This window comes from Phasianus colchicus, chromosome 6 (genome assembly GCF_987193195.1).
Source record: "Phasianus colchicus chromosome 6, bPhaCol1.hap1.1, whole genome shotgun sequence".
Lineage (NCBI taxonomy): Eukaryota > Metazoa > Chordata > Aves > Galliformes > Phasianidae > Phasianus > Phasianus colchicus.
In genome coordinates, this window is record NC_143441.1 from 33,887,687 (window position 1) to 33,912,825 (window position 25,139).

Here is a 25,139-nt window from a genome sequence, read left to right on the forward strand (position 1 = left end):
CAAAATAGAAGTTTTAACAAAAAAAAAATCAATGGGAAATGAATTGCCCATGGCAAATAACCTCTAAGCCTGTGTGTCCAGCTCAAAAAGCACCTGCATTTCCTTGGGAGAATGGTGATAAAAAAAAAAAGAAAGAAAATAGGGAATTAGGAGAAAAACAGTCATCCGATCATCCCATTTGTAATCATGTTCTACCAACTGGACTGGAGAAGTAGGTTGTTCTAGGATACCCCTAGAAACTGAGAAACTATGAGGGAAATGCAGAGTCCGTTCTGCTGTGCCTAGAGCCTTCAGCTCCGAGACTAGAAGGAGCCGTAGTGCAGGGAATCACCAGGTTAACATGGAATCTGAGGGGAGTGGTGACACAGCAAGAAAAAGAAAAGCAAAAGAAAAGGGAAGCCCTTTAAAAACAAATTCATCCCTCCGCCCACAAAAACAAAACAAACAAAACAAAACAAACAAACAAAAAAAAACCCACAATAATCAGAGTACGAAAATGGATATAGGGTAAAAGGGTGAAAAAAAAAAAAAAAAAAAGATAGACAGTAGGAAAAAATAGGGGAAAAAAATCAGAAGCACAGTGCTGTGAATTATACTATAACAAAGATATGCCCTAGGCTGACAGGCCAGTCCTCTAAATTCCTACAAAAACAGTTGTAAAAATTGAAAGAATGTGGGATGAGACTTTCAGAAGACTTCAAGACCAGGCTGACTGGCAGCACTAAAAGCAACAAGAATTTCACCCCTAATTTCAGAGGGAGATAAGACCACACTCCACCAGATTTTCCATCAGAGGAAAATCCTACCAACTGGCTTTATTTACTCCTTGCCCAGCAGAACCCTTCTGTCTTCCCATTCTTTTCTCCCTGAAACAGGGCAGAAACTCTTAAATGTGTACCAGTTGAGCTTCTCCAGCTAAACAGGGCAATTTCTGCATGCAAAGCTGTACATTTATATCCTTCTGGCATCAAACAACGCCATACAGATTGTGAATTCCTGCTGACTTACTTTCTCCCTTGTAAAGATTCATTTATATTTGAATCCCATACTCAACTAGTTGAATACTAGTCGTCAAAAACCTGTAACCCACACTTCCCTAGCAAGGTTGCTTTTTGTTGCTATCTTTGACACCACTTCAAATGAATCAGATGATAAGAATATAGCAATGCTTTTAAGGTTCACAATACCTTGATTAATAAGGCACTACACCATTTAAATCTTTGGTGAAATGGACTATAAAAATGGCTCTATCAAGCTATAGGAGTAAGAATTTGTCTTGTAACATTAATCACAGTAACTGTGAAAGAGACCTATCCTACTATCCTTGTTCAAGTTCCCAGAGGTTTTGCTTATCTAAGGAATGCTAAATCAGGTCTTTAAGACAAGCTGCATTCTGAAATTATTTGGTAGACCTTCAGTGCATTCACCAACATTATACATAACATCAGATATTTCTTATTTATAAAATCCATTAACTGCATAACATACAACATGACAAGCAATATCCAGACTCTCATAGCAGGTAAAGTGAAAAAAATAAGGTACTTACACCAAAATGATGTTACAACAGTGTGTGATAGACAGAATGACAGAGCAGCTTCACTTGGACCAAGTAAACAGAACAGAAAAAGGCTGGGAAACCTTTCACCACTGTCAGAACATAAATATGCCCTGGCAGCAGCTTTCAACTGAACACCTATTCATTTAGACAGAACTAATACATGAGGCACGCATTAGAAATGTGCTCTTAAAATATGTCTGCATGCATCACTTGGAAATGAGGGGAATGAATACTAAGACAGCAGTAAAATTAGTAAAGGGCCACCAATGCTGACTAATCTAAACTGTAGCAAATTGTTTGTGCAACACACTATGCTACTGTTTATAATCTCCGTAATAGTCTGCCTCTTCTTCCCTTTCTGCTTGCCAGAATGCAATATTTTGACAGCAGACAGAATGTACAGGTCTCTGTAGCATAGTTAATTAGGAATAGTTGTTTATTCCCTAGGCCTGCATAAAGATCTGCTGCTGAGGGAGGAATTGGAGAAATGAGAATTGTGAAACACTGTATCAATACTAACTTGTTTACTCATAGCTCCTCAATCACTTCCTCCCACTGCTCAATTACCTCAACAGTCTCTACCCTGCGCTTGCCTTGAACCTGCAACGACAGAGATAGCTAGGAAAATAGTAAGCAAAATGCCCTAAAATAAGCGATACAAACTGCTGCCTTGTTATTATCTGTACATAAAATGCATACACATAGTGCTTGAGAAGACTATTTTCACCTTCCCTGTAGCAGCTGGCATTATTTACCTGCTCCACATGCCACGAAAGGAGCTAGAATTTCAGGTTTAACTTAGCGCGCTCTGAGCTTCATGACAGAGACAGTACTGCTCAGATCCTCTTATCACAGACATCCTCCCCTGAACAGCACTAGCAGCCCTGAGCCTTCTGTTTTAGTGTTAATGCTGAGATGACACAAACATGCATACTATCACAAACGCAGGCAGAGAGAGAGAACCGAGGGTCTAAAGGTGGGACAAGCGCAGGACTGCTTTTGGTTGCACTGTTGGCTTATGCAAGTTTAAGCCGTACCTGCAGGTACAGCTTAAAACACGAGAAGATGGTATAAGGCACAGGCACGATGATTTGCCAGAGAACGACGATTCTGCAAAATAAATGATACTGCTCACATGGAGAAATCTGGGGACTGCTAAAGAAATCTGATTAACAATGGTTGTGTTTTCAGTAAGAAACCCTTCTACAACAGATACAGACCGTGAAATAAGCCCAAATCAAAAACTGGCAATCACACTGTAGAGGCAGTCACATCGATTGAGATTTCTAACATTTAACAAGGAAAAGACGTATGAAATGTTCTGTAAGAGCCAAACCACATCTTCAAGGTTACTAAGACAGATCTTCAGAGAACTTTAGGTGCCTAGTCGCCATCTAATTAAACACTGCTGTGCATGGCAGCTGCCTAGAAATCTAAGGCATTCTGAACCAATCTCCTACTTTTCATCCTTTCATCCTTCAATTTCATCCTTGTAAAAGAATTACTCAAACTGAAAGAGCAGATTAGCTTACATTATTGCAAGGCAGTAGTACAATAGGGGCTTGGAGATTCTTCAAGAGATGTTTGATTACAAATCTGCATCCAACAGCAAAAGAGATCACAATAAGAGCAGCGGTTTGTTTATGATACTTGAAAATCATCTACTAACTGACTGGAGCTCTACATGGAAAATGACTTTTTTTTCTTCTTTTAAATTTCCTCCCATCAAAGCTAGGGACAAAAATATTTGCTTGCCAGAGAAATGAGTCTGACTGATGAAGTGATTAGGGTTTAACCTGACACACATGCACACTCTCTTATGCAGGATGGGACACAACAACAAGGCACTGCTATTCAAACCATCAGGGTATTTTAGGAGAACTACACTTGGAAAGCATGCATCAATAGATTGTTCATAGGTTTTAGCATCACCATACTAACACTGCCTCATTTGAAAAATTCACTAATACCTACACAGCACATTTCAGTCACGGGCTCTTTGCTGTTTTGCTATAATCATGGATTCTGCAGCAGAATCCCACTGAAAACTGGAATCTAATTCCTCTTGCCCACATCATCCACCTCCTTCATGGAGGTGGTCTAAATCTCCTGAATGAGTCCAGATGCTCTCCGGATCGCATCTCTCCAGCATGGCCCTCAGCCAGGCCCTGTCCAGTTGCTGTCTGAATCAAATCCCTCCAGCATAGCTCCCTGCCCACTCCAGCTGCACTCTGGATTAGGATACAGCCCCTGGTCACTCTAGCAGCTCTCTCCTTCAGATACCAAATGCACCACATGCTACTGTCAGGACAACCTATTGAGCACAGCCACCCACGTGAGAAAGAACATCCCCTCCTTGGTTCCACCAGTCAGCCTTCCCTCCAAAGACACTACAGCCATAGGAGATACAGTGAAATGAAACTTTTCAGGCAAATAATCTACTTGTTGCACTTCTGCAGTCACTAAACATACAATTTCAGGCTGAGGAAAACTAGCTCCAAATTGGTGTCAAAATCCTCCAAGCAGTTTAACGAAAAATATTCATTTAAAATCTCATGCTCACTTGCCTTATTACAGAGATTACCAGCTGACCCATACATGCCATGATCTTTCATCCCTCTTCAGCATGTGTTGCTTACACTTTCTTTGCTTCTGTTGTGAGTGCACTAAGAGCAGGTGGGAAGTGGCTAGGCTCTGTTCTCTGAAGTGCTCTCTGCCAGAATTTCTAGTCAATTTGACTCCATGGTTTAGCACAGAGATGAATGGCAGGAGGCTGCAGCTTGGAAACTAACTGGAAAAGGCTGAGTACGGGAAGACTGTTGCAAAAGGAAACCATAGACATAACACAAAACAGAGCAGAAATGAGAAAAGAGTGACAGCTATAGAGCCCAAAGCAGAACAGAGCATATATAGCAAACCAATAGCAAGAGGTGGAAAAGAAGGAAAAAAAGCAGAAAGGGAAAAAATTAACACAGGAAAGAGAAGCAGGCCAGAAGATCATAACAGTAGTTAGAAGCCTGCTCCTGTTCCTTTTGTTTCACTCTAATTCTGAATGACATTTTAAACTTATAGTAGTTCCAAATTTTGAAGCATGGAGCACCAGAGCTCTCACTTGATACGTGTGAGAAACCACATGCTGCGATGGTTATTAATACTATTGTCCCTTGGATTCACTTAGGGAAAGCATACGCTATTTCAACCACACATTTCAGGAGGCTGCGTGAAATGCTGGTCTCAGTAAGGCTCACTGCACTGTCACCACTGACTTCAATACAGCCAGGACATCACAATTTCAGTTAAAGACCCAATTCCCAATTTCCTTCTATTTTTATAACTGGAACTACAATGTTAATGAGGCTATTTAGTGCAGAAGAGAATAGCAAAATATTTACAAACTACTTCTTACACAGCAACATCTCATGTGTGAATGACTCCATCCTCTTCTGCACTATTACTTTTCCTACAGTGTACGAAGACTCAAGAGAACAAAAACGTTGTGGTTAATGCTGATAATTGCTCACGCAACTTGTTTGACGGTTTATTCTACCGATTATTTTCATATGAACCTTCACAGTATGAAATAACAGGCAGCAAAGCAAAGCTCCGAGTTGGTGTAAACGATCAAGGCGTGGGATCAGATGGAAGGACTCCTGAGAAGTAAGACACTGTACAAAATGAAAGAGCCTTCGTATACCTGGCCTTTGGGAGAAATCCGCGTTTTTAATAAAATACGCATTCCAAAATGATGGTGATGCTACCCGGCCCCAGCTTCCTGGGGAGGAGAATAAGAGACACCTGGCACACAGCATCCAGGATTTCTACATCGTGTGGCAACAAAGCTGTCCTACACAACATCTCACCGAGCTCAAAACCAAAGACAGAGTGACAGCCGTCATTAAGAGGCCCTATTAGCAAATAATATAAAGAAGTTAACGGGAATTTCCACTCTCTCGATCTAACTAAACCCCTACGCTCCCTCCGATTGAGCTACTCGAAAAAAGATGCGCGAACTGAAACAAGCTCCCGCACCCCTTCCCGAGCAAACCGCCCCACCAGCAGCCGCAGCGCCGAGCCCCTACCTGTTCTCGGCCCGAGGAAGGGACGTTAGAGGAAACCTGAGGGCTCGCACCACCTTCGGAGTGACGGTCGCTGCCTCTGCCTCCTCCTCCCAGCCCCTGGCAAACAAGACGGGATAACAAAAGTTGTCAAAGCCGGCGAGAGCCGCCACCGGGCGACAGCCGCTCCCCGCCGGGCGCTGCCCCGCCGGCTGCCGAGCCGCGAGCCGAGCCCACCGCGCGGGACGGAGCGGGCTCGCCCCGTCCCGCTCCTCCTTCCCCGGCCGCCCCCGGGCTCCCCCGCCCCGGAGCGAGGTCCCCCGGCCCCTACCTGGCTCGGAGGGGCCGCTCGCCGCCCAGCCGCAGGAGGCAGCCGCCGAGCAGCGTGCTGCCCAGCGCCGTGGCGAAGGCGATGACAGCCCGCATGGTGCGCTCGGCAGCGGCTCCCGCCGCAGCTACGGCCGCCCCATAGTATTTAAGGGAGGTGGCGGGGAGGGGGAGGCGGCCATGGCAGCCGCGGGTGCTCTCCGCCCCGCCCCTCGCCCGCAGCCCTGCGCCGCCGCTATCGGCCCGCTCCCGCCTCGGCGCCGCCCGGAGCTGCGGGCCCTGCCCGGCCGGGAGCCCTGAGGGCACACCGCCCCCTCCGCCCCGCCGCCCCTCGGGCGGGCGGGATGCTGGGGCTGGCGGCCGCCATGGGTGCTGCTGCCTCCACCGGACGAAGGGGAAGGCCGTGCTGGGAGTTCGCCGAGGGCTTACCGGGGGAAAGTGGGCGGCCTGCCCCGGCGTCCGGCACGGACGGGTCGCTGTGCTGTGCTGTTTCTTCATGTTACGTACAGATTACACCGAGCACGTTCTTTATGTAAAGAACACCTTTACAGTGCTTTGAGTAAATGAACATCTGCCTGCAAGCTCGCATGCTCTTTTTGAGCAGTTGAGTAGCATTGCTCTTATGAAGCTGACGTCTTATGCAAAGCCTAGTGAAACAGCAGGGCTTTGTTAATGAGGAGCCCTGTATTAAGAAAATGGGTAACAGAGGTACCACACCTTAAGGCAGCTGCTCAGCCACAGCCAGCAGGCTGATAACTCGCATCTGTGGCTTCTTCCGTCTCCCTCCTGCATCTGAACACATCCCTTCTTGCTGTGCTCTGAAGCCTCATAATCATCTGACACGAAGCCCTGTTGCAGTTACACAAATGAGAAAATGAGGGACATGGTAATATGCTGGGTAAGCAGCTGGATATTCCAGTGAGCCACAGTGTGCCTAAGTGTGCAGTGTGTCAAAGGAGCTGAGCAGCACCCGCTGTGATCCTCTACACCAAGAAATATCCAATTATTTGTTTTAGGGCACTTGTGAAGACACTGGAGAGCTGTGCTGTCAATGCTGTCAGGGAGCTAGAGGGGCAGCAGCTACTTCCTGGCTCAGTGCTCTAAGCCTACAGCATGCATGGTTCAGTTTTCCTCCTGGCTTTGAAGTCCTTGGTCACAATCCAGAAACAAAACACTATAGTAGGGCTGCCAAAGTCCTGTAGAAGTGTGCTGTCCTGGGTCTGTCAGCAATTGTAAACATCTCAAAGAAATTTCACCTCCTTTAAAAAAAACTTCCCTTCTCAGGCATGTGCTTTAAGTTTAGTTGATACGTGTGTGAACATGTAGGGGCACATAGGCAGGCTTCTCAAGGTAAATGTCTTTGCTGGTTAGCAGATATCAGAGGATTCAGGTCTGCAGTTACCCCAGAAAAGCATAAAGGTTTCTGTTTGTCAAGCTACTTCATAATTTCCATTAAATAGTAATTTTTCCACTTTAAAAGGCCTAATGATACTCCATACAAGCTGTACAGGAAGGACAACTAAGATTATAATCCAGAAGATAATGGTTTTCCCCCCCCGTTGATATGACTTCCCTGTAGTTCTGAACTATCACTGTCAGCTAATCCACGGGAAATTTAGCGATGTCAGTAGGGATGACATATTAAGCTAGAGGTCTGTTGCCAACATCGGTCTACAATACTAACAGAAATCTTTATTTTTCCCCCCTTTTTCCCCTCTGGATCAAAAGGGGAATCTGTGTAATACTGAAGTCCTCACAAAAAGAAGAAGATTATCAAACCTATCTGTATAACTAGACTTAGCAGTTGGTGCTTGTTGTTTACAAACAACTTCACAGACATCTATTGATTGAGCGTCACAGTATCCATAGATGCTATCAGCTTTAATTCTGTCAGAACAGCTTAGGAAAGAGGTTTAGTGACCCACCTAAGGGGTGAGATGAGAATCTATGATGAATCCAGCTTTCCTAAATTCAAATCCTGATTTAATGATTGTATTTGTCTTTTGCATTATGTTGCCACATCAGGAGCAACCGTATCAGGTAATCTCACAGAAGGGAAACAGATAAAGGCAAGATGCCACGTAGAAGATGTACACAGAGGCTGTCCTGCCCCTTCCTAACAGCTGGAAACTGCCGCATCTTGGCAGCATCCCCCAGCTTCTGATTCCCATTAGCTTCAAAGTCAGTGAGATAATTGCTGGCTTGCACAGGAGGAAGAGATCACTAATCAGCCAGGTGGTGTCACAATGACTTCTTCACCAAGTTTCTACAACCTGACTTTTTGGAAAAATTGAAGTGTGGCCTCGGGTATCATCTGTGAAAGGCTGCTTCCTCCAGGTCAACCAGATTGCATCTTAGGAGTTCAATGGTGATGCCCGTAGGGCCACCTGGTCACAGGGTGCTAGTTTAGCCTTCTCATTTCCAGCAGCTAAATTACTTTAAGTAATTAATGTTCATTAAATGCTCTCCTAATGCTGCCTTATCATCCAAGCAATGGCTGTCACAGAAATGTTAGTGGCTGCAAATAAGAGGGGAGGTGACTGGTACAATCAGGAAGGAGACAAAGACACCAGAGATATTCCAGTTTCTCTGGAATCTCACATCACAGTAAAGCAAGGGAGACTCCAGAGCAAGATGCAAGGGATGTAGATGAGAGACTACTCTTTAGTCATTCTTAGATGAGGTATCAATGGGAGCAGGTGCTGTTAGCAAAAGAACAGCACAACCTCAAAGCCCAGTCCAAAACTAATAAGTCTTGTGTGTTTGTTAGTACTACACCTTTATGAAGTCTTTCCTTTACTGCTTTTCAGGATCTTATCAAAAAGGCTTTATTGAAATAACTAAACCCAGCTGGTAAGCTGTGTTGAGGTCTGCCTAGAACAAATGAAGTTTTAGCTGTTTAGAAGCAGTTACATGGATTGCGACAGTCATCAGGAGCATCAGTGACAATTTCTGTAAGGTACTGTTCCTTCTCCATAGTCAAGGTGAAAAGAGGGCAGGCACATGCAGAACAATTGCAACATGCTCAGCATGTTGCAAGATCTCACACTGGTGGCAGGACTTGTCTCCTGTGCATAAAATAAGTAGAATTTTCACATTGTATACTTGACTATGCTTTTTGTGTGTCAAAGGAAACTATTGCTTGTGCTCCACTAGAGTTTTCTGTTTAGTTTAACTGAGTAGTCAGCTTCCACTGTTCAACAATCATGATCCTGCCTGAAAGCAGACAAACACCCATTGTCTAAAATGCACCTTCTAGCATAAACGAACTTGAAGCTAGTAACTGTACTGAGAATCAGTGCTCTATTGCCAGCAACCAGGCAAGACACCATCCAATTAAGGGCATGGCTGGCATTCAAATGCCCATGATTGTAGTGCACTCCAATGTGTATGTTCTCCCTAAGGAAGCTAATGGGGAGAAGAGGATCTGAATACTAATGAAGTACAAAGGATGATTTTAGTGCAAAACTCCCAACAACTTGCAAGTTGTTAACCTGAAGATAGGTACTTTTTCTGTTCTTTTCCTAAATGCACTTAATGAGACTTCTTAATTTAACACCGTAAGAAATTATGGGTATGGGTTCAGGTGAGAACAGTGTGTTCTTGAGGCAACAGCAGACTCCTGGGTAAGGGGCATGCAACAATTTGTCCCTAGACCCTTTCCCAGCTTCTATCAATCAGAAGATAGTCCCATTTCATGGTTTCTTCTTCTATAATTGTGCCTAATTGCTTTTTGAAACCATGTAAACTTCTGGCATCTACGGCAGCTTGTGTCAATCCTTTCCATCCAATTTGAAATCCTTCCCATTATGGTTGCCCCAGGAACAATTTTCTAAGAAAGATTTCTATTGTTATTTGGAAACCTTAGTTTCCCGTGCTAAAGGACATAAAGCACTAAGTATTCTTTTGCAAGGAATTCTGTTACACATTGCACAAATCAGCACTGTTCTTAATAGATATTCACAGCATCTATTGCTAGAATGAAGACCAAGTTATTACAGAGCATACTGTGAGTGCAAATTAAAAAAATAATGCACAACAGTCAACCAAATCCTAATGAACCAATGGCACAATGTCAAATCCATCAGGAACAAAGACCTCTAATACTATTATTAAAAGCCCAAACAAAGCAAGTAAATCAACCTTGGCAAACACTGTTCAAGTAACTTTCACTTGTTGTAGATCAGTGTGCAAGCTGATGGTACAGCCCATACTGCTTCAGAGTGCCTGCACAATAGATGAGAGCTGTGACTCCTAATGCAAGGGTTCTCATTGTGCTGTATGGTCAGCACAATTACATCAAACTAATTACATCAAACTTAACATTTCTTTCCAGCAGTGAATATGGACAGTGTGCCCAGCTGCTTATCTGCACAAAAATCTAAGTTTACAGTCACATTTATTGAAGTATGAGTGTAAAATGCCATGAGAAACCAGAGTGGACTCAGATCATCCTTAATAATGCAGTGATCAGGCAGTATTCTTTATGCTTATGGAAAGCCACAGTAAACAAAAACACTGTATCTAGGCAAAGAAAGGCAATTACTTGTAAGAAAAGAGAGGGACAGCTCTCTGAGGGGAGGATTATCTATGAGTTTGTTCCAAGGCAGTGGCCTGATGGCCTTCTCCAGGCTGGCTCTTTGGGCTTGTAGTGCACTGAAGAAAAAAAAAGTAAATCTGGAGCTACGTTTTTTTTTCCCCAATCCTTACATTTCTTTTGTTGAATCTCACGTATATGGACACATGTAAATATGTGGGGATAGATTACTTTGTTGGTGCTAAAGAAAACAGCAGACTGATACAGAGCAAAATAACCACATGGGTTTAAAGGAACCTGGAACCAGGAGGATTGGACCTCTACCTCCAAACTGAGGAAAAGCCATTAACCTCATTAATGGAAGTTAGAAATATGACCTCCTAGACTGCAGTCTGAACTTATTTCCACATAACACTGATCCTCCCCTTTTTTACTCTGCAATAAAAAGTGTTTGAATGCTTCATAGAAACATCACTGCTGCAAATCCCAGATTCTCTATTTCCCATATCCTGTCCTTTTGAAGCTATTTGCAGTTACATAGTGAATGCTGATAAGGCTGTGGTGCAGGAAGGTGCCAGTGTACCCTTGCCCCTGTGCCTGCAGTGCTTGTGACCCAGAGGGATGTGAGTTCTGAATGGAGCTTGTAGATGCAAGGTGCTCAGCTTAGAACCAACACCCCAGAGGTCAAGCGGGAGGAGTGGGTCATGAGGATGCTGAATGGCCTGTGATCCAGCTCAGACTCATTAGTACTAATAAAATTGGGGCCAGTCTCATACTTCTAGTTGAGCACGTGGCAAAAATCATGCTTAGAAGCAGCTCCACAATGAATGTCAGCATGAAACATCAGGGCACAGGGACACATCCATGCTGTGATAGGGAAAAGCAAGACAGTAACCACTGTCAAAACACACCCTGGGAAGAAAAGAGACATGGGAAAATAGGTCATGCAAGAACATGACTCTTACCAGTGGGACAGTCCTCCTGGTTCAGGAACCTCAGGAAAACCAAGTGAAGGGAAAAAGAAAAAAAAAACCAGACAATTCTTTATTTGTATTTGTCTAGTAATACCCTGAGCTATTATAAATTAGAACTGAAAGCTTTTACCTCCAAACAGAAATAAGCCCAGGCAACTTCAACAGCCAGCAAGATATATAGGCACATAGGAAGATGTAACACAATAGAAAGCATAACAAGATAGCAAAGCAGCAAAGTCTCAGGCTACAGCAACTGAGGATCTACTTAGATGTAATAACAGTAGATACAGAAATAAGAGAAAGAAACTGCTTACCCTCAAAAGACCCATAAGGCCTCCAGGTAGGCAGAGATCTCCAGAGAAGATACCCCCACCTCCCCTGCCAGCCCTTAAATGAAGTCTGGGAAAGGGTGGATCCTGGCTCCATTCCTTTCAGTCACTCAGATACATTGCTTGCACCTGAGCAACCCTGAGCTGGCCCTGCCTTCCCGCCAGGTGCTCAATCGCTGGTTCAAGCTGTGACTTAGCATTCCCACTATAGAAGTCTTACTGTCTACTGGCATTATCTCAAGTGTTTTTATTCTCTATTAGGTTTTCCGAAGTAACTTTCTGCCTGAATGACACTGGGTGAAGATCAGAGCCTAGAAAGGGCCAGCACCCACTGGGTTCACATCGGCACTGGAGCATGGCCAGAGCAGCATTGCTGCTGGGGTTGGTTAGGAGTGGGTGAGTGAGACTGAGTCCAGCCTGTGACTGGGAGCAAGTGAGAAGCTGTGGCCTGAGTCCTGGCCAGGGAATGCAGATGGTGTTAGATGCAGCTATGGGGTCTTGGATTTCTTTCATCCCCCAGCAAACAATTTTGTGCTGAACTCTCCATCTCTGTGTCCTCAAAACTCATCGTGCTACATGCAGCACTACATCCTGCCGTATGTAAATACAATCTCCTCTGTGATTCATGCAATAATTAAAAGCAACAATTATTTTAAATGTTACCTTCCCCACTTCAGTAAATAGGCTGGTATCCATGCGTCAGCGACAGACCTCACTGATCATGTTGCACTCCCAACTCGCTTTCATTAGGCTCTGCAAATATACTGCAGTTCTCGCAAAATCCACATGCTGGGTAAGCCACAATCTCTGTTACGGTTCTCAGATATCCACTTATGTATTTGTCTCCCTCTCTATTACTGTACTTCCAGAGAAAGCACATTGTTGCTTATTATTATCCAGTGTATTCAGTGTCCTGGCAGGAGAGAATTAAAGTCTGGCAGAGGGGAAAACTGAACGTAGCCTGGGAAAATTGAGTGCCATCTGAGCAGAGGAATAAATAAATACTCTTACATTTAGCATTATTTTACAGAACAGGCATTCAGTACCCCGCTCCTAGGTGATACTTCTGCAGCACATGCTCATTTTCTGATCCACCTTCATTTTAACCTTGAGGGCTGTAACACCCACAGTACTCATTTAGAGACACACTGCTTTATGTGCCATCTGAAATTCCCCACAGCTAACAATTCTAGCTAATGCAATTAGTTTATTAAGTGTATGGTTTACATGTCATGTTTCTGAGTCATTTTTATTCAATGGTATTGGCATAACTGACTGTCACATCTGAGACAGTTGGTTAAAACATGTTGGTGTTAGGGAGGAGGATCCAAAGAGGAGAGCTGGGGGTGCTGGGGGCTATGTGGGGGCTCAGTGTGGGGGGAGCCCAGTGGCCCCCAGGGGAATGCCGAGCCTCAAGGGTGAGGTGAACAGTGGGGAGGAGGATGAAGACATTTTCATCAGAGAGAACGCTGATGCTTGAAGTACCATTATCATGCTGCTGGGAGATGTGCATTTTAAATACATTTAAAATCCTTTGCTTTTAATTTTCTGTTTGCATATTGCATGAGCGTGCATTTGACCGAATAGCTGAGTGTGTGTAAAAGGCAATTCTAAAGCAAGGAATCATCACTTGAAACCTGCAGCTGGAGAAAATTTATTCCAGCTTTCCAGATGTGCTCAGGCTCAGCTTGGCTGTGTTTAAGAGCACACTGAGAACAGCAAGCAGGCAGTGTGTGCTTTTGTTGATAACTGTTGGGTGCAGTCATGAAAACCTGAGTTCGTCTATGGCAGCAGACAGGGTAGAGCAGGCAACAGCAGGCAGCACACAGCCCCTCTGCACGCCACCCCAAACCCACCTGCATCTTTCTTGGGAACAGGGGCTGCTTGAGCCCTGCACTGCTCCTTTACTCCTTCTGCGGTTCATTCATCAGTGCATGCGATGTAATAGTTGTGTGCAAAATAGTTCATTTCACCAGATTGAGACCCCAAATTCAGTTTAGATAGGAGGAAATGGAGCTAGCTCCCTTTCTCAGAGCAGGAGAGCAAAATGATCTGCACTGAATTGCATGTTTTCAGTTCTGTGGCACATTGAGCTGCTAGCTGAGGATGATGAACACATAGTGGCAGGGATCTGGAAAAGCCATTGAGTGTATCGTGTACAGAGCCCTGCAGGACAGGAACCGTTGGTCATCGTGAGTCCCCTTGTGTGTCTGCCCCAGTGATGCACATTGGGATCCAAAGAAGGATGATCTCTGAAAATTAAAAGGTGGAATTCAAAACAGACATGTTTATTTATTTGTTCAGATACTGCATTGTTTGTAAAGCTGTAACATGGCTCCATAATTCAATGTTTTGCTCTTTAACAATTGCTAAGCAGCCCCATAATAAATAATGTTATCTTGTTTACTGTCATTTTCACAGAATCACAGAATCACAGAATTGTAGGGGTTGGAAGGGACCTCCAGAGATCATCGAGTCCAACTCCCTGCCAAAGCAGGTTCCCTACACCAGGTCGCACAAGTAGGTGTCCAGGCAGGTCTTGAATATCTCCAGAGAAGGAGACTCCACAACCCCCCTGGGCAGCCTGTTCAGTGCTCTGTCACCCTCACCATTAAGGAGTTCTTGCGCACATTTGTGAGGAACTTCCTATGCTCCAGTTTCTGGACATTTCCCCTTGTCCTGTCTCCGCACACTGCTGAAAACAGCCTGGCCTCACAACTCTGCCCCCCACACCTTAGATATTTATAGACCTGGTTCAGGTCCCCTCTCAGTCTTCTCTTCTCAAGGCTAAACAGACGCAGTTCACTTAGCCTTTCTTCACAGGGGAGATGCTCCAGGCCCTTCACCATCTTTGTGGCTCTCCGCTGGACTCTTTCCAAGAGATCCCTGTCTTTTTTGTACTGGGGAGCCCAGAACTGGACACAGTACTCCAGATGAGGCCTGACCAGGGCAGAGTAGAGGGGGAGGATCACCTCCCTCGACCTGCTGGCCATAATACACCCCAGAATGCCATTGGCCTTTTTGGCCACAAGGGCACACTGCTGGCTCATGGCCAACTTGTCATCCACCAGGACACCCAGGTCCCTCTCCACAGAGCTCCTCTCCAGCAGGTCATCCCCCAACCTGTATTGGTGCATGCAATTATTCCTCCCCAGATGCAAGACTCTACACTTGCTTTTGTTAAACCTCATCTGGTTTATTACTGCCCAGCCCTCCAGCCTGTCCAGGTCTCGCTGAATGGCAGCACAGCCTTCAGGCGTGTCAGCCAATCCTCCCAACTTCATATCATCAGCAAACTTGCTGAGGGTGGCCACTATTCCCTCATCAAGGTCATTGATGAAGATGTTTAACAAGACCGGACCCAGCACCGACCCCTGAGGAACACTGCTAGTTACAGGTCTCCAACCAGATTCTGCACTGCCACCAATGACCCTCTGTGCTCTGCCAGTCAGCCAGTTCTCAACCCACCTCACTGTCCACTCATCTATCCCACACTTCCTCAGCTTTGTTATAAGGATGTTGTGGGAGATAGTATCAAATGCCTTGCTGAAATCAAGGTAGACTACATCCACTACTCTCCCCCCATCTACCCAGCCAGTGACAACATTGTAGAAGGCTACCAAGTTGGTCAAGCATGACCTCCCCCTGGTGAACCCATGCTGACTACTCCTGATAACCTCCTTTTCTTCCAGTTGTCTGGAGATGGCATCCAGCACAAGCTATTCCATCAACTTTCCAGGGACAGAGGTGAGGCTGACTGGCCTGTAATTACCTGGATCTTCCTTCTTGCCCTTTTTGAAGACCGGAGTGGCTCCGGTCTATCCTGGCTATCCTCCAGTCTTCAGGCACCTCCCCATTCTCCAAGAGCTCTCAAAAATGACAGTGGTTCAGCAATCACCTCCGCCAGCACCCAGCTCTTTAAAATGTAAATTTTACATTTACTGAGCATATAATTTATCTAGACTCATAAAGATAATGCAGGTAGCTTTTAATAAGTGTAAAAAAATGTTCAAGATAAACAAAAGAGTGTGTGGCCATAGAAGTGCTTTCCCAGCAGGCAATAAAAAGATGCTGCTTGATTCCACAGGACACTGGGGAAAATAAGCAGTGGCCTGGGAATGTGGAGATCTGCTCTCACAAGGCACTGATGAGAATCCGTGCCCTGGACACTGCCTGGCTGAGGCATTGGGGCTGATGTGAAGTGAGGGGTAGTGCTACAACATCCTGATCTGTAGCAAGTGCTGGATGGGAGAGGAGGGACACAGCATTTGGATGAAGAAGCTCTGGGATGGCAAAATTAACTGCAGGATGGGGACACTGGAATCAAGGCACTCTTGGTCTTTTCTGGCTAGAGAGAGCTGCCATTATGTTTTTCTGATGATGGCATCTGCACTCACAGGTCAAGATAGTTAACAAAAAAGTGACAGAACCAGTTTGGCTATACTGATTTATACTGGAATCATAAGGTTAGGACTGTATAATATTTGGCAATTTGTCTTAGATTCCTAATTCCACATTTAGCTACCTCTGATATTTATGCACAGAATTTTTTTTAATTAAGTTATTAAACACAAACTCTGAAAATTAACTTACCATGAACGTTTTCTTTTTGAGTAGCCTACAGATACTGTTTTATTTTAGGCAGATGAAATCTAAGATGAATAAATGGTATACAAACAAGCTGATTTTGCCAGCTTTAGGTACAAAACTTGTAAGGACCTCGGCTTCTAGAAGGAAGCTCAAGTGATGTATTTTTCATGCAAACATCAGCCTCATTAGATCTAGCTAGTTAAAAGATCTTGAAAAAAATAAAAATACCAGTGACATGAGTGGAATGCCATCGCTGGGTTTCATGTAATCAGGTACAGTCATTTAAAATATATATACCCGCATCTGAATCCTTCACCCTGGCTTCAGTTATATTTAAAATAGGTAGTTGGTTCTGGGGAGAAATTTGCTTCATCAGAATAGTGGGGAAGGAGTACTCAGGGTGTCCAAGCCCCTCTGGTGGAACTTATCAGGGCTTGGAAGGGCCCTGGCCATCTGAATTCAGGTGGTGCTGGAGAGTGGAGTTTGCAGCAGTTGTGTTAAGGTCACACCGAATGTGCTCACTCTGGCAGTGGGGCTACAGAAAGCCCATTGTCCTCTAACTAATTTTTCCCCCAGTTATCAAAGGCTTGGAAAGAATACTGCATTTAATTTTTGATTTATACCCATGAGAGAGATAATGTTTAATGAATGGCTACATGCGGTAATGTGCCAGAGAGCTAAGAGAGAAGCAAGTCAATGAAATCCTGTGTTCTGTCAGGCTGAGCATGCTCCTTCAAGAAAACAAACTGCCAGCAGTTTTTATTGTGCCGAGCTGTGAATGTGCTCCCAGATAAAGCTCCCAGACAGAGCTCATGGAGCCAGGCATGGGGAGTCTGGAGACCCCTGCGGCCTGGTGAGCCCAGAGACCCCCATGGCCTGGTGAGCAGGCCAGCACTTCAGGTTGGCCGGTGGCAGAAGCTAAGCTCTTCAAAATAAAGGTTGGCAACACTGTAAGGACACAGTCTTAAGCTGCAGTAAAATAAAGGCATGATCTAGGATTACCAGAAACTGACAATTGAATTGAAGCCCTGCAAGTGAGCTATTCCTAAAACCCCAAACCCTCCTATCAATTCATTTGAGTCTTCGTATTTATATAAAGAAGCAGAAGTGTTCAAAGAATTTCCTTAATGGAAAACATTCAAAGCTCTTTAAAGTTCCTCTTTCTTAAGTAACTTTGATGTGGAATGGGAACTATTAATTAGTGTAGATGATGCCGTCTCAGAAAACGGTGAGCTTGGCTGCAGGAGGAATTTGTTCCATGCTTCTCCAGCCACCACCTTGTCTCAAAGTACTTACTGAGGAGCCCTGATAATTTGAAATTAAGGTTACCACAGGATTTCTTCAATGCACCTGAACAAAACAGTCACTTTTTGTTGCGCTGTTGATACTTCTTACTCTATGTTTTATAGGAGTACATTTTATTTTTATACCTGAGCTAGAATCAGTAATAGCGTATGACGTAGCAATAGATTACGCTGCCATGTAATTAAAAAAGCAAACAGTTTGGTCGTGAGTTGCTTCTCTGCACACCTAAATTAAATTAGATCGGAGGGAATTGCCTTTTCCTGGGCAGGATTAAAATGATAGCTATTTCTGAGATCAGGAAAATACTCCCTGGACAAAACATCCAGAAACTGAAGGATGCCTTGGATTTAATTATTCATCTTGTGATACTCAGTGTTTTTCCCACTGCACAGTCACTGGAGTCATGAGATTCTAGGCAAAGGAAAAAACAAACAAAAAAGAACCTCTGGAGTGTTAGAGAAATCCGGGAGAAAACAGATTAAATGTCTTGGAAGAAGTGCTGTGTTCCTACAATTTTTGAAAATCTGTGCTTGACAGTGTCAGCCCTCTCTGTCTTCAGAGTGCTAAACAACTGATACTGTTCATGGAGATAATTTTTAAGCCATTTAGCACCACCTGGTCCATAGAAGAATGCCACAAGGCACCAAGATGGGGCAGAGGCCTATGATAGCTAGGTTTTTACCTCCAGAATGACAGCTGGACAAGGACTGACAGACATTTAAGGTCTTAACAGTGGCCAACTTAGGGCTTAGTGTAGCCTATTCCCTCTGTCCAACCATGTCCAAGAGCAGAATTAGAAGGAATGTGTACACAGGTTTTCCCTTAGTGTGACTGCTCAGCTTCAAGCAGTGACAGTGTTGTGAGATCTCTGAGTTACTGGTGATCTCCAGGCTGTCTTGTTAAAAAACAGCTCAGGGATTTGTATTCTACTGATTTGTCAAAACCCCTTTTGCCACATGGAGGTGAATCTCACTCTTGAGTTGTGTGAAAACAAATTAAAAAAATATTCTGTAACTTTGTTTGGATTAAATCTCTGATAATGTCACCACATGATCTTCACAATGTGAAAACGGTGACTAACATTTTCTCATTTATCATCTTCATACCAGTCAATGATTTAAATATCTTTGTCTTAGTGCTTCTAACCTGATGTGCTGTTTTCTGTTCTATATTTCCAGATCTGGAAGCAATTCTCAAAAAAAAAAAAAAAAAAAAAAAAAAAGAGATAAAAAATTAGAAACACAACATATTAAAAAATCCAATTTTTCCAAAATCTATCTTTAGGACACTTTTTCATTTTATCATTGTATTTGATAACTGATTTGCCAATACTACAAGCCACAATTGTAACAAGCTCTTTTTTGAACAAATTCAAGATTCAATAACAAGGTTCTGACCATCTTTCCCTTACAGTTGAATGAAACACAGAAAAATAGCCAAAGAAAATGTCAGGATAAGGCGATCTAAACAACAGAAACAATGTCATATAAAGGGGAAAAAAAATGTTATTCTGGATTGTATCTCTACTTGCAGTGGGAAAAAATGCAAGAAATGTCACTTCAAGGTTTTGTGGAAGAGTCTAATTTGAAGGAACTATTTATAGGGGCTGCATATTATGTTAATTTAGTTTCTCCTGACGTACAAAGGCTTCTTTTGAGAGCTTTTGTAGTAAGAGAAGGAAGAGAGCAAGAAAGGGAGGGGCTCTCACAAACAGAGTTATGATAAAAGCCTCTGTCATTATAACAGATCATCAGAATGAGAAGGAAATGGCAAGACGCCGTTCATCACTTTGAGAAATGCTGATGAACAGCTCATGGTTAGGTAGGACTACCTACAATATTTACGAGGAGGGCTATGTTATCAGAAGAATGCAATATTTCCTATTTGCAGGCTGTTTACAGACCCAGCCTGCTTTCCACCACTCTATTTGTTATTTGCAAGAATTCATTCGTACACCTCACTCAAAACAGGAAGAAAAAAATCATTTCTATTTGAGAATGAATTTCATTTCACTGAAATGGTTTTTTTTTGCATAAACGGGATGAGAATTTTTCAGCTTGTAGATTGTATGCAAACAAGCTGTTTTAAGTGGGTTACATTCATTGTTGTGAGGTCATTGATCATGCTGTTTTTTCCACTGTACGTCTGCATTCATGAAAAACAAGCTCTTTGAAGTGGAAAAACAGACCAGAACTGATGAACTATTGACAATGAATATAAATAATAAATAGCAAACAGAGAAGATCTGAGAATCATAGAATTTCAGGTTATGTTTTGGTTTTGATGATTTAGTGGCACAGTGGCCATCTTCACAGGTTGTTTTACTCATAAAGCTCCAATTTTTTCAGGGAAAGAAAAAGAAAATCTTTATAATAGAATGCCTGTAAACAGCAAATATTATATGGATAGAGAATAAATGTCATCTCAGAAATGATGTGTTCATAGACACTGCTTTATGGTCAAGGTTTTTTTGCCGCCTCTGGAGATGGCGGCCAGCTGCCGCTTGGCCTGCCCTCACCATTAGAGCTGTTCCAGAAACATGGTGCTGGAGTAACTTTGCTTGAAACAACAAAGGCAAACAAAACACTAGAAGTAATTACCTGAAACTAATTCTGATTTCTGTAGTAGCAAGATGAGTTCACACTTGTCCATACCAGCAGCACTAACCAGACACAAAACACGAGTTGCTGTGGCAGCATCACAGACAACACAGGCACTCAGAGAGGCAGGCTGAGTACTTGAGTACTGAGTACACTGCTGAGTGTGGGCAGTGCTGTCTCTGTGAGGGCACAAGGCATGGGAGTACCGGGGAAGTTTCCAAGCTCGTCGTCTTCACTCCAAAATCACCAAGCTACTAATCACTATACCATGTTTTGTGTATTACCTAGGCAGTGTGGATGCCAAAGCTGAAAGCAGTGGCTCAGAAGGGCTGATGTCCACACAGGTGCTGCTAGCTGTGGTGGTTCCATGGACACCATAGTGGGAAGAGCTCTGCCAGTTTGTACAGGCCTTTTGCTATGGTGTACACCATCTAGTGTTGTCTTAATGTCATCCCGGATTTATTATCTGATGATCTCACGCTATCAGATCACATCTTGGGCAAGGAAATCTCCTCCATATAGATCAGACGTAAGGATATACGGGAAGTAGTCTCGCCATCGTTTATAATTCTTTTTCCTAACCCTGGTCAGCATTTGAGCTGGTAATGCATAAAATTAGGGTCCTCATCCTCTTTCAGATCTGAGAGAGAAAGTGTTCATTCATCAGTGACTGGCAATTCAACAGTATGTGTTGAAACATCATCATCATACTCTGAGACGGCTACTTTTATCAAGACTGTAGAGTCAAAATGAATTGTTTTGGACAGGTGCTTCATTCAGCATATTTGTTTGTCTTATCATCCCATTCCTCAAGGCTAAGGGCACAGCACATCCAGGTTTGCATCCAGTTATTTACATAACTACTAAGAATAGTTGTAATCTTCAGCTTCATAAGATGTCATAAGGTCCCCAGCCAGTGTCACCTGCAGCTGGACAAGAGCATACACTAAGCAGCTCCAACTTCTGTAATAGCACATCCTTGCATACATCCTTGTATACACAGCTGCTGCTCTTCAGATGTCCTTTTTATTGAGATTCACAAGTAGCTGTGCCAGGTTCTTCCTGTGGCACTAATATCAGAGAAAAGATGGATCATCTGCTTCCTTAAGCTTAGGAGTTTTGCCCCTATCAATCTCCACCATGCAGCTCTTAATGCCTGATAGTCTAAGTTTAGATATGATGGCAGCTTTCATGTTTTATGTAACAACTTTGTCTTCAACTAAGACTTCATTGTAACTCATATTCCAGATTTGTTTTATCTACTTAATGTCAGAATACTGTTTAAATAATATCTCAGAACAATTTAATATTTATATAAGAAAGATGCAGGCTTTAATTCTGAGAGCCCAGCAAGGATGTGGCTCAGATACCAGCTTCAGAGTTTTGCAATGGGCGATTGCAAGTGTTAATACATCCCCTCCCATTATATCAACTTCTTAAGCCTGGACTTCTTGAAGAAACATAACCCAGATTTAGAGAAACAGTTTCGTCCTGCAATAGCTCCTCTAAATTTTCAGTGATGCAACCAGATAGAACTGAATTGGAAAAAGATGACATTTCTAAACATATCCAAGTAGGAAATGATTCAGTAGTTCCAAGGAGAGGAGCCAACTGTGAAAGACCGTTTGCAATATGATCTATCTGGAACCCTAAGCCAACCTTTTGTTTTATGAGTTTCTAATCTTTCTACTTCGATGTGTGGTGCTTTCCTTTTTCATCAGAAGATTTTGATCACATGCTGGTTACTTTTGCATCTGGTAGGAAGAATTTGCATTGTAACTTTCTAAGGAACCCAACACAAAGGAAACTTGAGTCCCTGCCCTCTGCTTGCACAAACCCCACTGGATGCCCATCAGCCCAGGACAAGGCAGCAGCACACAGCTGATGTGCTCTGCTTATCACCAACAGAGCTGCTGCTATTTGAGTGATAAGACTTTGACCTTGGAATCAAAATGTTAATTCAAATTTGTTGCAGGAATGGTCACTGAAGTATGCAGGTCATGTGGAGTCTTTTATAACAGCCTATTTTACAGCACGTTGAGGTATGGCATGCTCTGTGAGAGCAATCATAAGCTTGTTTTACCTAATAAGGAAACTGCTGAGGCAGATGAATAACTGTACCGTTTTCCAATACATTTCACAGCGATTATTTTTTCAGTTTTATGAGGCATGCTGTGGTTATCTTTGAGATGGGTTCAGTATACCAGTGCTTGACTTTAAACAGAAAGCCACTGACATCTCTGGGCAGATGTGTGCAGGCACTCGAAAGCCCAGAGCTCCTGTTAGCACTGATTGACAGGATTCATTTAAACCTCCCTCTTGTCCCCATTGCTTGCTTCTCGCCACAGAAATACCTACTTCTTCTATAACAGAATGATGTCTTCATTTGATACATTTGATGCTTTTATTTAGGAACTTGCTTATCTGTGATGAAGAAGTTTAAGTTTCATAAAAGAAAAAATGAAATCCAATTTCATTTTTCTAATTTCTTTTCCATTAAGGCTTCTCAGACATTGTGTAGTGTAGGAGCGGAAGGTGTATCTATCTGGCATGCTGGTTGAAGGGCCAGCTGTGGCATTTGCTCCTCAGATGATTTTGCATCATGACTCTGTCCATGAAGAGTATTCCATAAATTATCAATATTAATATTAAATACTTCCTAGTCTTCTCTCTGACTTCTGCAAATCACTCTTGGCTTTCCTATTAGCATTAAATAATGCCTATCTTCAGTCTATCATCTAAAAATTGCTAGTGGTTTTTTTCTTCTTGAAATTCCTGCTGAACTGCCAGAAAGAATGTGTCATTCTACTTTTTCAACATGTTAGTAATTTAGAGTGGCACAGAGATAGTAATTAATGGCCCATGACTGAAGCACAGAGTACAGATTTTTTTAAAATTTCAGATGTATATCAACACTCTGGCTTTTGTACTGTACTTTACACATCAATATTCAAGTCTCCCTCTTAGTATCACAGCTTCCCTTGCCAGCAACCATGGCATCAGTCCTAGCTGCTTGCACAAAAAGTTAGGAACAGTGACATTTACGTTTAGCAAGTGTCGTGTTTCTTTTCATCATAATGGAGCAATCTGTAAGCCCTTGTAAAACCTGTTCTTTTGCCCCTTGAACATCCTTTTCAGAATTATGTTATTAGAGATTCTCAGTACATGATCAGACTAAAGAATTTAGGAAAGACGTTCACATTTTACTTTGTTTCTGATTTGATCTAAAAAGTTACCTTTATTTTTTCTGGAATTTTGCATTGCTACCACAGCAATTTCCACAGTGTTACCATATCATATCTTACTGAACTGGAGTTCATTAATTGCTGGGTGAAAAAGTCACTAATAATGGCTGCAGAAGATGATGCTGAAAACTGAACTCAGAATATTTTTCCACTCAGCTCCTGAGTACAATTAGAATACACATTAGTGAGGAAGTTAAAAGAGAAATAAAGTGAGGGTCCTCTTGGACCACACAGGAAAGAAGTTACCCCCAAAATGTTACTGGAAACGGATAGAGTTAGTCTAAACACCATCACAGTCTGCAATCAAGCAATTACTCTTTCCTTTGCCTGATTATTTATAGCATTGCTGTGCTTGGTTAGACGCATGAAGTGCTAGGCACCACATGGCTGAGAGAGCAATTAATTCTCATAATATGCACAGTCAAATCTTGCTTGTGCTTCGCCAGTAGGAGCTGAGTAAACACAGAGCTTTTGCCACTCACCTTCTCATTCTGACCGCCTGGATCTCTTCAGTGCCCTGCTGAGCCCTGCAGGATGGAGCTGCTGGCACACTGCCGTGATGGAGCAAGTCTATGACATGGATGCAGGAGCCTCACACAGCAGCCTGCAAAGTCCTTTTCAGGTCCTCTTTGTAGAGCATGGTTAACCACCCTCTGAGCACAAGAACCCCAGCCTAATACATGCATACATCAGATGGATCAGAGAGCCAAGGGCACCGATCCTTTGCAAAGCAGCAACAAAGGGCATGAAACTTTGCACCGAGCCCCCTGCTCTGTGCTGGCGAGGAGGCTCTTGCATCACACTGACAGCCCGCCAGCAGCCAGGGCAGGATTCCAGGCATAGGTTTAGTGCTTAGGATGAAAGGTGCCGTATAAGTGTCAGTCATCGTGTTCCCTGCTGGCAAGGGGTTAGGAGACTCATTTTATTACCAAGGCTATTCCTAGAAAATGTAAGTGCCTTAGAAAGGAAGAAGGGCTCCAAGTACGAGAAATCTTATAGTCTGTATAAGGGTGCCTTAGGTATCTCAATTAAGTACCGATGAGATCCTGAGTGATTAATGACCAGAGGAAATAGCAACTGGTTTATCTTACTTCTGGTGCAGTGTCACCCAAGAACCCAGCAGGGGGATCAGAGATCTGCTGTGCAGGAAGCCACATATGCCGGCACAGGCGGACAAAAGTTTTTCCAGACAGAACTGTGGGTCTGTAGTATTTCACAAACTGCCTGAGAAAGTCTTCGACATCCTAATTAGATAATTCTAGAACAAAAACTACTATTTTTTCTACATGTACTGATTCACCTATTAACAAGCTTTCCATCTCATAGGAAAAATTTGCACCCAGCTGGCATGTATATACTTCTATTTCCTTACACATTCAAAAGAAGCTGCATCAACACAGCAATTTATACTCCGAGAATATGTTTTTAAATAAGTCACCTTATCAACTCCATTTTTTGCTTTGCACCGTCTGCTTTGCAGTCTGGTCTCAGGGTGCACAAGCTTGATTGCTTTCAGATTAATTTAAACCAGAAGACACTCTTCTGGACTGTACCTAATGTGCTCCTGATGGCTGCAGCACATTAGGTACAGTCCAGAAGCATGTCTTCGTGCTTAA

The 25,139-nt window shown here is 43.2% G+C and overlaps 1 protein-coding gene and 1 long non-coding RNA gene across 5 annotated transcripts in view; both read right to left on the reverse strand.

Moving 5' to 3' along the window:
- ST8SIA6 (ST8 alpha-N-acetyl-neuraminide alpha-2,8-sialyltransferase 6) overlaps positions 1-6,141 on the reverse strand; it is a 45,305-nt gene extending 39,164 nt beyond the window's left edge. For 3 of the 4 annotated variants that reach the window (XR_016467812.1, XM_090142882.1, XM_031614504.2), the window contains exons 1-2: positions 5,948-6,141; positions 5,641-5,736 (exon numbers count right to left, since the gene is read on the reverse strand). Coding sequence is in view for 3 of the 4 variants with exons in the window: in XM_090142882.1 (XP_089999008.1) it covers positions 5,641-5,736; positions 5,948-6,042 (191 nt within the window). In the remaining variant the exon portion in view is untranslated. The remainder of the gene's footprint in view (positions 1-5,640; positions 5,737-5,947) is intronic. The other variant, XM_031614505.2, reaches the window with a different exon arrangement.
- A 3,657-nt stretch (positions 6,142-9,798) lies between these two features.
- On the reverse strand, positions 9,799-12,019 carry LOC149917528 (uncharacterized). The gene is made up of 3 exons (XR_016467518.1): positions 11,769-12,019; positions 11,446-11,474; positions 9,799-11,347 (listed from the first exon to the last, which is right to left on the reverse strand). It is a non-coding gene; the product is annotated as an uncharacterized LOC149917528 (long non-coding RNA).
- Between the last annotated feature and the right edge of the window lie 13,120 nt (positions 12,020-25,139).